Genomic DNA, 13,715 nt, shown 5'->3' with positions numbered 1-13,715 from the left:
AATTATTACATAATCAACTGTTATGTAATTAGTTGCTATATTGTGATGACCACACTTGAATGTATTTAGCGTCTTTGTTCTTCATAGCATCCAAAAATATTTTATAGATTCTTGCATAACACAGTTTGACCTCCAAAACTGTGTCTCAGATTTTTCCTTTAGTATTTCATTCTCTCATAAATCCTCAATGAAGTTTGAAACATCAATTTATAAGAGATCACTAAATTCAATTGGGTATAAAATCTGTTCTATTGAAGTTTTTGGAAATCTGAGACACAAAAATCTTTGTATTGTGCTACCTTAAACAAAGTTAGTTTCAAGGTCAGTTTCAAGCTCAGTTCCAAGGTCAGTTTCAAGATCAGTTCCAAGGTCAGTTTCAAGATCAGTTCCAAGGGTCACTTTCAAGATCAGTTCCAAGGTCAGTATCAAACTGTTCGATACCATATAGCAAAAATCTAAGCGAACATCTTGTAAAACAATAATACTGCACCAAAACAAATAGGCGGAAGAAATAAAAACAATAATCAGAACAAAAGCAAAAAGGTCTCTCCCACCGTAAAGTGGAAAGACCTAATTATATAGTGAATTTGATCAGGTTTATAATTTACCGATATTTTCCACTAGCGGCAGATGACTCTAATTCAGTTTAAGTTTTTAAGCACATTTTATCATCAAGGTATCTGTTAGCGTTATTAAATGGTAAACAAAAAGAAGGGCGAAAGTTACGAGAGAGACATTTAAACTCATATGTCGAAAATAAACAGACAACGCCATAGATAAAAAAGAAAAACAAATACGAATAGACAAAACAATATTAATAGTACACAAACATAACATAGGTACAAACTGATGTTTGCAGAATCATGAACGGATTTTATACAATACAGAAACAAATTGTATTGCTATATCACTAAATCTGACAAGCATGGTGATAAAATTTGTTTGGGGGTAAACCATAGAACAATGCATGATATATTTACTATACCTATGAATATTACTTTTGTGTACACTCAGGACCAATGTATTTTGTAGCTTCAAATAATAAAAAATTCAGAAAATAGTAATTAGTAAAATCTCAAGCATACCTGTTAGAGCCTGTGTAAGAGTGAGGCCTAGGCCAGCTAGACGAATTGCAGATGTAACTCCTGTAACTAAAAATATAAACATTCACTGATAAGTTTGATGCATTAAGAAACACACAAAGTTGATATCGTTAAACGTATTTACGCAAATTACATAGTTAAATATAATTGTAAGTCGGACGTATTCAACTTTTTAAGGAAAATTACAATTTTTGTATGATTGTAGTTAAAACGTTAAATGAGTTCTTATGTAAGTCAATTGGTTTCAATACATTTCTATTTAACATCATAAAAAATGATCTATTAGTAACTTTTGGAAAATGTCATAATTATTTAACTTCGTACTTTGTAATGTCCCTATATTATACAAATACATGTTTAAAGGAAAATAACGAATTCTTATCTAAATTTCACACCGTAACAAAAAAAAAAATAAGATTAAAAAGGCGTTCAAAATGATATAAAGATATTGTGTGGTTTTTTTTTTCAAAATTATCATAGCTTGTACTTTGTAAATCTTACTGATATTCTACAAATATAGCCTTTGTATGAGGTCGATACAAGGATATATTGACCTGAAAGAGATATATTGACTGAGGACGAAGGATCGATATATCCTGTACTGACCCCATACAAATGCTATATTTGATATATTATTAATTTCCGACCATACTTGTATCAAAATCGTCATTTGATTTTGTTGGAATGTTATAGATATCATATTGTATCCTTGGCAATAACAAAATATTAGTTGTTATTTCAATTGTTTTGTTTTGTTTGTCATCCTATGTATTTGAAGTTTTTTTGTCTAATAATCGATCACAGTTATCATTTGTTTCAAAACGTTTAAGATCGTTTAAAATATCCTGAAATTCATTAGATGACGTCACAGAGTACCTCGGTTTTTAGATATTTTAAAAGTAACCCTACAATATGCTTTTTGCTATTTGCCGTTTTCTCTCCACCTTCGAAAATATAGTTTAACATGTGACTATTCCTAAACAAATCAAATTTGTTAAAATATACGAACTTATAATATTGTTTAAGGATGTTTAAGGTGAGGTTTTGGAATTTGTATCAAATGGCCAGACTCCTTGGTGTTTTTCCATATAATACAATGTAAATATTTTGCCCCATAACATCAATTTATTTTTTCAGATAAGACTTAATAGCTCATGAAAGGTCATTTATCAAAATTTTAGAAGATTCTTGATTTTCTTTCTCTTCTTTTGAGACCCAAATATTACCAATGCAAATATAAGGTAAAAGTCCGAGTCAGCCTTTCCCGCCATATTTTAAATCTCAAATATCTCCAACAGGAGGTCCATGACCTATCAATATTTTAGCTTTATCTTTATCCTTAATTGATGCTCTACCAGGTTATAGTATCAATTTTAATTTCTTAATTTCTTAATTTTTACTTTACCTCACCTAAGTACATCCTTAATATCAAATATACTTTTGGTGTAGCTCGGTACGTATACATCCCGTCACTATGTTATTATGCTATAGTCATTTTTGTTGTATTCTTGGCTTTTATTTGCTTGAGTGCTTTGTTTTCATGCCACTTATTTTTCTTTTTGTTGACATATTTGTTTTATTTTAAGTGTTAAAGATTATAACACAATGTTGACTGCTGTACCCCTATTTTTGATATTTCCCCCTCTCTATTAGTTTTGTCCACACATTGTGTCAATATTATGGATTTTCTTGCAATTGTCATACAAATGAGAGGTTTAAAACCAGATTGAATTCATCACTATTACCAAAATTAAATGCATGTGCAAAGTCAGGAAATATAACAGTTGTTACTCATTCATTTGATGTGTTCGAGCTTTTAATTTCGTCCTTTCATAAGGGATTTTCATTTTGAATTCCTTGGAGTTAGGTATTTTCGTTAGTTTACTTGATACTAAGTAGCTAATTAGTGTACGCGGGACTGCTTACTATATAATACTCTTGAAGAAACCAAATCTTAATCACTATAACACATAAAGAATGTAACAAAGAAGCTCAAAATGGCACATAGACTAAGCATATTAGCAAACATTAAACACAAGATTACACAAATAATCGATAGTACAATAACGGGATGTATAAGTACATAGCCACGCCATATATGTATCAAAGAAACACCAAAAGACACAAGAACAAAAAAAAGTTTTATAATAGCACAATAACGGAATTTACAAGTACAGAGGCACGTCATATGCATAAAAAAAAAAAACCCAAATTGAACACAGACAAAGCACATTAGCAAAAACGAAAGACGTGAATACGAGAATAATCATAGAACAATAACACAATGGACGGGATGTAAAATAACTAGCGTGTTGTTCAGTTAAGGTGGCACTGTATTATTTCCTCCCCCATCAGGGATAATAATAGCCCTTTTTGAATTTTCACCAGTTTCTAACACTACCAAAAATTCTACATTTACTTTACTATTCAGAAGGAAATTGAATGCGTATCATGGTACGAGACCACAATTATTTCGAAGTGCATTTCTTTTAGTACATAAATGAAAATAAAAAAAAATTCCACCTGCGCTTTCTCAAAGAAACCTTTACAGTGTGTTGTACTACTTTTGGGACAAACTATATCAAAATTATAGTAAACTTCATCAGCTCTAACTCAAAATATGGACAATTTTATGTTTCGGGTGTCTTGAAATCTTTGACAGCTTCCAAAGTGCTATTTTTTTAACCTGTTTTAGCTGAACCAAAATCACTACTTTCCTTCAAAATTCTGGACCCAAATTTTTTACAGTGTAATTTCACCCCATTCTTGCAATTTGAGGCATTAAACATGCAGAAATAAATTTGGAAGGGATATACAAATTAATGGCAAGTTACCCACTGTCAACACTAGGGACTATATTTGTTGTTATTTATATAACAACGAAAATCAAGGACGACAATGTTGGTCTCAGACCTCATGACCGTTTACTTTTTGTTGCTATTTATGTCTTTTATCGTGCAGTGAATACAAAGTTTAAAATATTTCTCAAAAATTCATTTTCATCTGTATGTAAAATTATTTTCTTACTTTTCTACACCTGATTTATCCCTCAGTTTGGGGAAAGTATGTTCAGTTAATACTGTAATTTTTGTCCAACACACTGTTCAGATACATTGACTTAGGTAGGGTACACAAAAGAGCAACCTAAATTCCTGAATGCAAATACTACCGTGCTACATTAAAAAAACTTTTTTTTGTGATAGTATATAGGACCTTAAATAATTTGACGTTTTATTTGGATTCTATGATTCGTTCAAACAAATTTGAATTGCCGTGGTGAAATTAGTTATCAAAGGTACCAAGAAAACAGTTTGTGCTAAATTTTCGTAACAATTTTCCTCAAGGGATTGAAACCGTATCGTATGCCTATAATAATAATTTGTATGAAGTTAACATTATGAGAATTTGATTAAATATCTTGGTATAGAAAAACATCGACTAAAAAAATTGCAATAATTTAACCAAAATTGTTAAGTTCTGTCAATCTCAATTCAAATGATAATATAAATAAAAAGATGTTATATAAGTGCCGATGAAACAATTTTTTATCCAAGTCATAATGTGTAAAAAGTAAACAATTATAGGTCAAAGTACTGTTTTCAACACGGAGCCTTGGCTCAAACCGAAGAGATTACCCTATTGAGAGGTAACTAGATTTCATAACAAAACTCAACAGGAATCCGATTATTGGTGCTTATTAAACATGTTAAAATAGTTAAATTGAATTTGCTGTAGAAAACACCTTTGTGTTTTTTGTTTCTTTTTAAATAAGAAAAAACACGATACTTACAAATTACTGAACCCCATCCCTCTTTTTTTGCGGCGATTCATAAGTTCCAGGTCGTATGAACCCAAATCTGTAAAGATAAAATTAATCAGTTAACAGAACATTATTGCTCTAATACATACGTTTGTTGACTTTAAACGAGGAAGCTGTTTCGAACCCTCTCATCGTAAAGACTATAAACAGAAATCAGTGAATGCAAAGTCCAAAAGGTTACAAGATCAACTACAAGTAACTTACAGAGCAAAAGACGAAGAAGTTAAAAGAAGTACTAGAAAAGATAAAAGACAATATCTGGAGGACCTAGCAAAAGAAGCAGAAAAGGCAGCCATTCTTGGAGAGTTGAGTACAGTTTACAAAATCACCAAACAAGTCTGAAGAACATCAAATGCACAGACAGCACATGTAAACGACAAAAATGGCAAAGCATTGAAAACGGAAAGGGAACAAGCAGAAAGGTGGGTCCAACATTTCAAAGAGGTATTAAACTGCCCTGAGCCTGATATCATAGCTACCCCTGAACCATCAGAAGATGATTTAAACATCAACACAGAACCACGAACTATAGAAGAAGTAAGAAATGCCATTAAATCATTGAAGACAGGGAAGGCACCAGGCATTGAAGACAGGGAAGGCACCAGGCATTGATTCCATTCACGGAGAGATGTTAAAGGCAGACTTAGATACATCATCCAAAGTACTCCACAATCTTTTCCTTGTCATCTGGAAAGAAGGGGACATTCCATCCGACTGGAGCAAAGGCCTGATTGTGAAATTACCAAAGGCAATCTACGCAACTGTGACAACTGGAGAGGGATTACATTACTTTCTGTACCTAGTAAGGTATTTTGTAAAATTCTTTTAAAAAGAATAGATAAAATTGTGGATGAAAAGCTTAGAGAAAAACAAACTGGCTTTAGAAGAGGCTGAGGATGCATAGAGCAAATTTTAAATCTGAGGAACATCATTGAGCAATGCATTGAATGGAACACACCACTCTTCATTAATTTCATTGACTTCAGAAAGGCCTTTGACAGTATACGTAGAGAAACTCTTTGGAACATTGTGAAATAATATGGAATTCCACCAAAAAATTTGATGCTAATAAAAGCCTTCTACAACAGATTTGAATACAGTGTCATCCTTGATAGCTCTATCTCAGACTCATTTGAAGTTAAATCTGGTGTAAGACAGGGATGTATTATGTCACCAATCTTATTTTTATTGGCCATTGACTGGATACAAAGAAATACAACATCAGACAAGAAAAGGGGTATCCAGTGGATCATGTTTAACCAGCTAGAAGACCTTGATTTTGCTGATGACATTGCCATATTATCAACAACAAGTGAACACCTCCAAGAGAAGACCAACATACTTAACAACTATGCAAAGCAAACTGGTCTGAATGTCAATGCCAAGAAGACAAAGGTAATGTCAATAAATACCAGAAATACAACACCAATAACAATCAATGATCTGCCAGTGGACAGTGTTGAAGATTTCACTTACCTTGGAAGCATCATAAGCAAAGTTAATGGAACAGAGCAGGATATAAAGGCAGACTATCTAAGGCATGTGCAACATTTGCAAGACTTCATACAATCTGGAAGTCCAACCAACACAGTTTAAGGACCAAACTGCGAATTTACAACAGCAATGTTAAATCTGTCCGACTGTATGGTTCAGAAACTTGGCGTTTTAGTTAGTGACCTTCAAAAAGTAGATGCATTCCATACAAGCTGCCTAAGAAAGATCAACAGAATATTCTGGCCAAATAAGATCAGCAACATATCATTTTGGAGAAATGTAATGCTAAGAGCATAACAGCAGAAATTTAACCACTGAGAATGCCACAACACCGCACACCTAAAACAGCTCTGTATTGGACACCACCAGGAGTAAAAAGACATCAAATTAGATTTATTAGTATAGGTTATTTGAACTCTTTGGAGATAGCAATAAGCTAGAAAAATGTAAATATATTGGAGAATAATGATTAAACATGCGAAATTAAATTGCGCAACAATATTATTATTTTTATGATCTTATATTGGTTCCCTAATTGACAGCAATAAATGATAATCAATGAAATATAAAAAAAAAACCAAAAATATTATTGTTGTCAATATTACAGATTATATGCATGTTCTTTATCGCGTTGAACCTGTTATACATTCGTTATTATTATTCGATACTTACCGGAGGTGAGAGGTGCATGTCCTCCAAAAATTTGTAACGCTCGTGTATCTCTAGAGTCAAGATTCTCGGTTGTAACTTTTTGCAGAGCATTTTTCCCATCTCTAACGCGTACTGAATTTTCATCTGTATCTGTAACGTCTCTAAAGCTGAATGGTTTCGTAACTGTAACAATAATTTTCTATTTTGTACATTAGCAAGCATTAAAAATTGAGATGGAATTACCTAAGTAAATTGTGTTGCTAGTTAAGACTATATTTCATTTATACCATTTATTCATTAAAACTTCGTAAATACAATCTGCGCTACAATGATAATATAGCGGACAGCATTTTATACATGTTTAAATCTAACGTAAATTTTTTCTTATACTCATCATCAAAGAACATTGATATTTTATTGTTAGGCTTTTAGAGTTCCCTCTTGTCATATAAAGACTTATTATTGGGCTTTTAAAAAAGAACCAAAAAAAAAAAAACCCAAACAACCCGATATTGAATTTCTCGACATTTGGATAAATATCCCCTGTGTACCTCAGAAAGAAGTACTCAACTATACCTAGAAATAAAAAAAAACCTCTATGCAGTGCTATTGGGTATGGTTCTAGTACTGGTATAAATGAAATGAACCTAACCATTTGTACCTTTTTGTAGACTGAAGAATGTACAGTAAATATGTAAAACTTTGTAGTTGCTGTAGTAGGAAAAAGGTAAATTATGATGCTCTTCAACTTGTAATTGTTTGGCTTTCTAAATTTTGATATGAACGTCACTGATGAGTCTTATGTAGATGAAACGCGCGTCTGGCGTACTAAATTATAGTCCTTATACCTTTGATAACTATTTACACCACTGGGTCGATGCCACTGCTGGTGGACGTTTCGTCCCCGGGGTAACACCAGCCCAGTAGTCAATACTTCGGTGTTGACATGAATATCAATAATGTGGTCATTTTTATAAATTTTCTGTGTACAAAACTTTGAATTAATAAAAAAAATAAGGATTTTCTTAACCAAGGCATAGATTACCTTAGTCGTATTTGGCACGATTTTTAGGAATTTTGGATCCCCAATGCTCTTCAACTTGTACTTGTTTGGCTTTCTAAATTTTGATATGAGCGTCACTGATGAGTCTTATGTAAACGAAACGCGCGTCTGGCGTACTAAATTATAATCCTGGTACCTTTGATAACTACAAAAATAAATTTTATGCATGTAAGAAAGGAAAAAAACAAAATTAAAAAAAACTTGAATCGATATAAAAAAAATCTTACCAAGACTTGATGTCAGTGCCACGTTTACAATCAGAAACGTATAAATCAACATTATGTCCATTCAGTCAGTATTCAGTGCTAAACAATTGACAACTTGTATGTTTCTGTCTGAGAATATGAACACACATATTAAATTCCCCGACTAGAAGGAAAACAAGTTCAAAATGAAACACGAGAAAAGGAGGAAAAGAAGATTACTTTAACATTTTCAAACCTTTTCTTTTTCTGTAATATGCAGTTACAGAATTTGTGTGAAACTTTATCTCTACACGACGAAGTTTTTTCCAACGGGATATCACATATTTTACATTATTTTTTACGATAATGTTTTATAAACTCGTAAATTCAGAAACCTTCCGTATTAAGTTATTCATGTAGAAAAAAATTATGCAATAAAGATATAGTTACGTTGGGGAAAAAAATGGAAAAAAATGCGTTTAAGTATTTAATTTAGCTTTTTTGGTAAGAACTTTGAATATTATCTATATCGGATTTAGTTTGATAGTTTTATACACAACTAAAAATGTATTCAGACCAATTTATGAAGACCAATGGTCTTATATCCGAATGATCACTTAATTTTGGAATTGTACAAAGTCCTGTCATTCGACTCCTTACGAATCTTGTAGAGCTAGAAATAGCGTTTCAGGTGAGCAAAACTAATATAGGGGTTCTTCTTAATAGGACAAATGTTATTGGATAAATACAATAATGTATACATTATGTATCTCCTTAGTGTATTTCTATGTTATTTTCCTCGTAAATGCTCAAAAGTATAATCTTTGAAAGGCATGCATGTTAAAATATACAAACGTTAGAAGTTGTACGATCAGAAGGGGACTAAATCAAAATGACTTTTAACGTTGCCTGGTGTAATTGGAACATTATTTTTCATTACTTTTTAAATTTAAAAACGGAAACTATATGGGAACTTTCGGAACAGCTATACAACATATGTGTATCAAAACAATTACTTCTAAGCTGACGATAAAATCATGAACCAACATTTCATCAGCAGTAATTTTGACGATGTGCTAGTAAATAAGTATTACACTATGCATTTTGTGAATCTGAACTGCTTTTCTTGATTCATCTTAATTAGCATGACCAGAAACGATTAATTTTAAACATAACAGTGTATGTCAAATGATAATTTGCCATAACTTAAATAATAAAAAAGTTATTCATGTAACATGAAGTGAAAGCTACTTACAATAGTTGTGTTGTTTATTTTAATTCACTTTGTGAACTTGTTTAGGAATGGTAAAATATTGACTTAAATGTAATTTCAGTTGTAATGTTTTGATATTTAATTTCAAAGGGCATTCAACAACTGTTGCTCAACAAAGTGAGAAATAGCGTGCAGTATTATGAAACGAATACACCAGCAATCGATACCCATCGTTGAAAGAAATATGTCAAATACAGGAGAAATGGCATTCAATATTGGAAATAAAAAAAACCAACAACACTGGGTTCAGTTTTTGTATGCTTGTTAGCTAGTTTGCTAGGTTTTTTGTTTGTTTTGTTGTGTGTGTTTGTGTGGGTATGAGTATGTATATTTATATAAATGGAATAAGATAAAAGTTTTACATATTGATTTAATAAGACAATATTACCATCTGCTTGTACATTTATACCAAATTTATTGACTGAACATTTTCACAATACACTTCTTATGTTAAACCTTCGTACACATTATCATTTTTGTATCTATTTGTGCTTTTTCGTATTCCATAATTTGCAATACTCATTTTATTGTGCCCAAAAAAGTATTTGTACGACTTTGCCCCCCGCAGAGCTACAGAAAAACAGTACATTAACGGGTGTTACACGGACTCTTTTTAGACGATACACGGACTCTTTTTAGTTGTTACACGGACACTTTTATGAATAGAATCACTCGTGCATGATCAGTGAGGTCACTTTAACTTTCAATTAGATTTGAACTTTTTGGTTCACCGACTTATTTCCTTTTTTTTTATTGAACAAAATATTTACGTTAGCATCAATATCTAATTTCAAACATTTCCAGTTAAATACTATTCACATCAGTACACTAAGGGAATAGACATTTAACTTCAATAGTGGGAGTATGGTTTTCTCCTAAAATAGATATTTTGATCCCAAATTTTATGAGAAAAAAATAATTATGGTCAAGCAGATGACAAATTAATGTTTTGAATGATTCCTGATTTTCCAAATACCGTTAATAGTGCTCATTGGTGGATCCAAGGGGGGGGGGGGGGGGGGGGGGGTGGGGTGTCCGGGTGTTGGAACCACCCTTTTTGTTGGCCGATCAATGCATTTGAATGGTAACATATAGTTGGAACCTCCTTATTAAAATGACTGGATCCGCCCCTGGTTCTAATTCAAACAAACACATTTGGGTGATGGCGTTAAAAAGTAAATAGTTAATATACTAAAAAAAGAACATACCGCCCCCTTTATGAAGCAAAATATTCGGTCAATAAATGTTTTCTTCAATACATGGACATGAATAGTATTTTGGACAATGCTGAAAGTAAAGAAAGGATGATACTGACGTGAACATTTCAATAAAAATAAGACAGGAAATAAGTAAATAAAAATCAAAAGATAAAATCCCTATCAACTCACCAATACACAATTGATCCTATAAAAAAAAGTGTTCAAGTAATCCACGTCCAAATAAGCAGCAAATCTAGAAGAAAATCATTCAACTTATGTCATCAATTTTGGGCGGTAAGCTGCGATTGGATCATATAGTAACACGTGTTTAATCCCGATCAACACTTGCAGATATAGAGACGAGCATGAATTAAAAAAAAATCAAAGTATATTCCTGAATATATATAATATTAAGACAAAATTCATTTTTTTCATAAATATTTCATTCACCTAATGAAGTAGGAAATTCATTATTTTGATACCTTTATATTTTTATCGAATTTATATCAGTGGCGGATCCATGTCTAAACTAGAACAAAACAGGGGGGGGAGGGGAGGGGTTCCAACTTTATGTCCCCATTTAAATGCATTGATCTTAAAAAAAAAAGGGTTCCAACCCACGTGACCCCCACCACTGCATATTAAATTCATGTATTTGGCAACAAACGCGCGATTTTTTCGATTTTTTTAAGAGGGAATGGGGGGATTGAATGGCTCATCCTGCATTTTTTCATCAAAAATAAAGATCACAGCCTGTTTATTTTAAAATGAATTAGCCCCCCTCCCCCTCCCCGCTTTCCGTTTTATTCATAAAAATCAAACGTTATCTTACTTACCACTAAATTATTCCTGAATATATTGCTTTTTTACGAAGTCGCATTTTATAAAGTCTTAAATGTGTACAAAATTTATCTTTTACTTGAAAGTGTTCCTATTTTCATCCAATTATTAAATTCCTGATTTTTTTCTTGAAAATCTCGGTTAAGGGAAATGAAAAAAAATATGTGTTTATACTATAACGTTCATTTACTGCTTTATGGCTATCCAAATTTCTCAAATGTTTAGTCGTGCTTAAAGTATTATTACTTGAAACGTCGTACAAGTCAGATAAAAAACAAAAGTAACAAGAGAAACAGGCCGGTTACAACCAGCCAAATAGTTTTTCTGCACTTGTATTCAAACCAAGGTCATCGGCTATCGCCTCGGACCTTGACCTGACTACTCGTGCAGAAACACTATCCGGCAACGGTTGTTACCGGCCTGTTTCTTTGTTACCTTTGTATTTTATCTAATACGTATTTTTTTTCTCAAATTTATTATTTTTATAAAATCCCCAATTTTCAGCCTCAATTTTCTAGAAAACAAGCATGGTGACCAATGTTTTATTTTGTGTTTTATTTTATAACTCGCCCAGGCCTACAATATATTTCAAAATTATAAAAATGACATTATATTAAACTGTATCGGATGCCCTTAATCAAAGTTATAAATCTTGAAAACACTTTCATCTGGCTGTGTTACGTATTCATTTAAATGAAATATTTCCTAAATTCAGTAGCAATATTCAACTTTATCTTTTCAATTACCCTAACATAGTTTTGCCCACCCATTTACATTCATTAATAAGTAACTAATATCCCCATATATGTCAACTGAAGGTACCACTATGGACCATGGCAGTTGCTATCAAAGGAACTGAAGATTTTTAAAGTTCAACCTAGCATTAGTTGGTTGGTAATAAACAATTGTTTTTTTGGGATCTTCTATTTTGTTTACTATTAGATTTCGGTGGACAGTATATACATTCATATCATTCTTACTAAATTTCACGTTTGATAAGGAAAACCACAAACTACAAAATGAACCAGAGTCACACAAATCAAGCACCAGTGAACTCAAGTTGATTTTTTTGGACGTGTATAGGATTTAATACAAAATGGAACCACTAATGATTGAGATGCGTGCAACTAAGATATACTTTAACATTTAAACACTATTTTTCTAGTTTTTAATGACTGGTGCCTCATGTTCAGCCCAGAAATTTGTTATCATTTTTTAATTTTTTAAGAACATCATCGGCTTACGTTGGAGATCTTTGTTATCTCTTTATATATATATCCATCTCCAAACGTAGAAACTGACCACCACAAAATAGAACAATAGTGTTAAAAGTGATATTTACACCAAACAATCAATCAATCAATCAATCAATCAATCAATGCATATCAACCCTTTTTCGTAAGATTCCTGTCATTTCGAGTCTCTCCCAATTATATTCGGGGAAAATATAGGCAACAGTAGTATACCGCTGTTCAAAAGTCATTAACCAATTGAGAGAAAGCAAATCTTGATTGCAAACCAAAACCGAGACAAACACATCATCTATAAGAGAAAAAACAATGAAACAACAGAATTAAATAATGAAGTGCAGCAAAAACAAACGAAAATGCAACACACGCATAAACGAACTCCTTGTTGAAGACCGTACTTTGATCAATAATGGTTAACTTTTATAAATAAGGGGCGAAAGAAACCAGCGGAACAGGCAAACTCATGAATATATAGAAAATCAACTGACACCGCCATTGCTTAAAGTGAAAAAGACAAAGAGACAAATAATAGTACACAAGAAACAATATAGAAAGCTAAACACTGAGAAACACGAACCCTACCGAAAACAGGGGATGAGCCCAGGTGCTCCGAAATTGTGACTGAGATTAAGAGTTGTCTCATTGCCACTCATGAATATCACATCTTCTTATTTTTATATAAGATAACAACTGCCATTTTCAAAAATATTGCGTCTGATTTCTGATTATCTGAATTGAAAATACAAAATTTAAGACCTTTCTGTTAAAGGCTGGAACCTCCAATCAATTTGATTGCGTTTGTACGTCGCCCCTTTACATGCCACCATACATACTGTT

At 32.3% G+C, this 13,715-nt stretch overlaps 1 protein-coding gene across 1 annotated transcript; it reads right to left on the bottom strand.

Annotated features, from left to right (window-relative positions):
• Positions 1 to 300: 300 nt before the first annotated feature.
• On the bottom strand, positions 301 to 9,590 carry LOC139505070 (uncharacterized). The gene is made up of 6 exons (XM_071294891.1): positions 9,572 to 9,590; positions 8,359 to 8,466; positions 7,090 to 7,251; positions 4,894 to 4,960; positions 1,086 to 1,151; positions 301 to 430 (listed from the first exon to the last, which is right to left on the bottom strand). The coding sequence occupies exons 2-6, from the start codon at positions 8,417 to 8,419 to the stop codon at positions 301 to 303; spliced, it is 486 nt and encodes a 161-aa protein (XP_071150992.1). The 5' UTR covers positions 8,420 to 8,466; positions 9,572 to 9,590.
• Positions 9,591 to 13,715: the final 4,125 nt, after the last annotated feature.

Source organism: Mytilus edulis, unplaced genomic scaffold, assembly GCF_963676685.1.
Source record: "Mytilus edulis unplaced genomic scaffold, xbMytEdul2.2 SCAFFOLD_1418, whole genome shotgun sequence".
In the NCBI taxonomy this organism is placed as follows: domain Eukaryota; kingdom Metazoa; phylum Mollusca; class Bivalvia; order Mytilida; family Mytilidae; genus Mytilus; species Mytilus edulis.
Note: the sequence above shows the minus strand (reverse complement) of the source record. Positions and strands in the feature narration are given on the sequence as shown.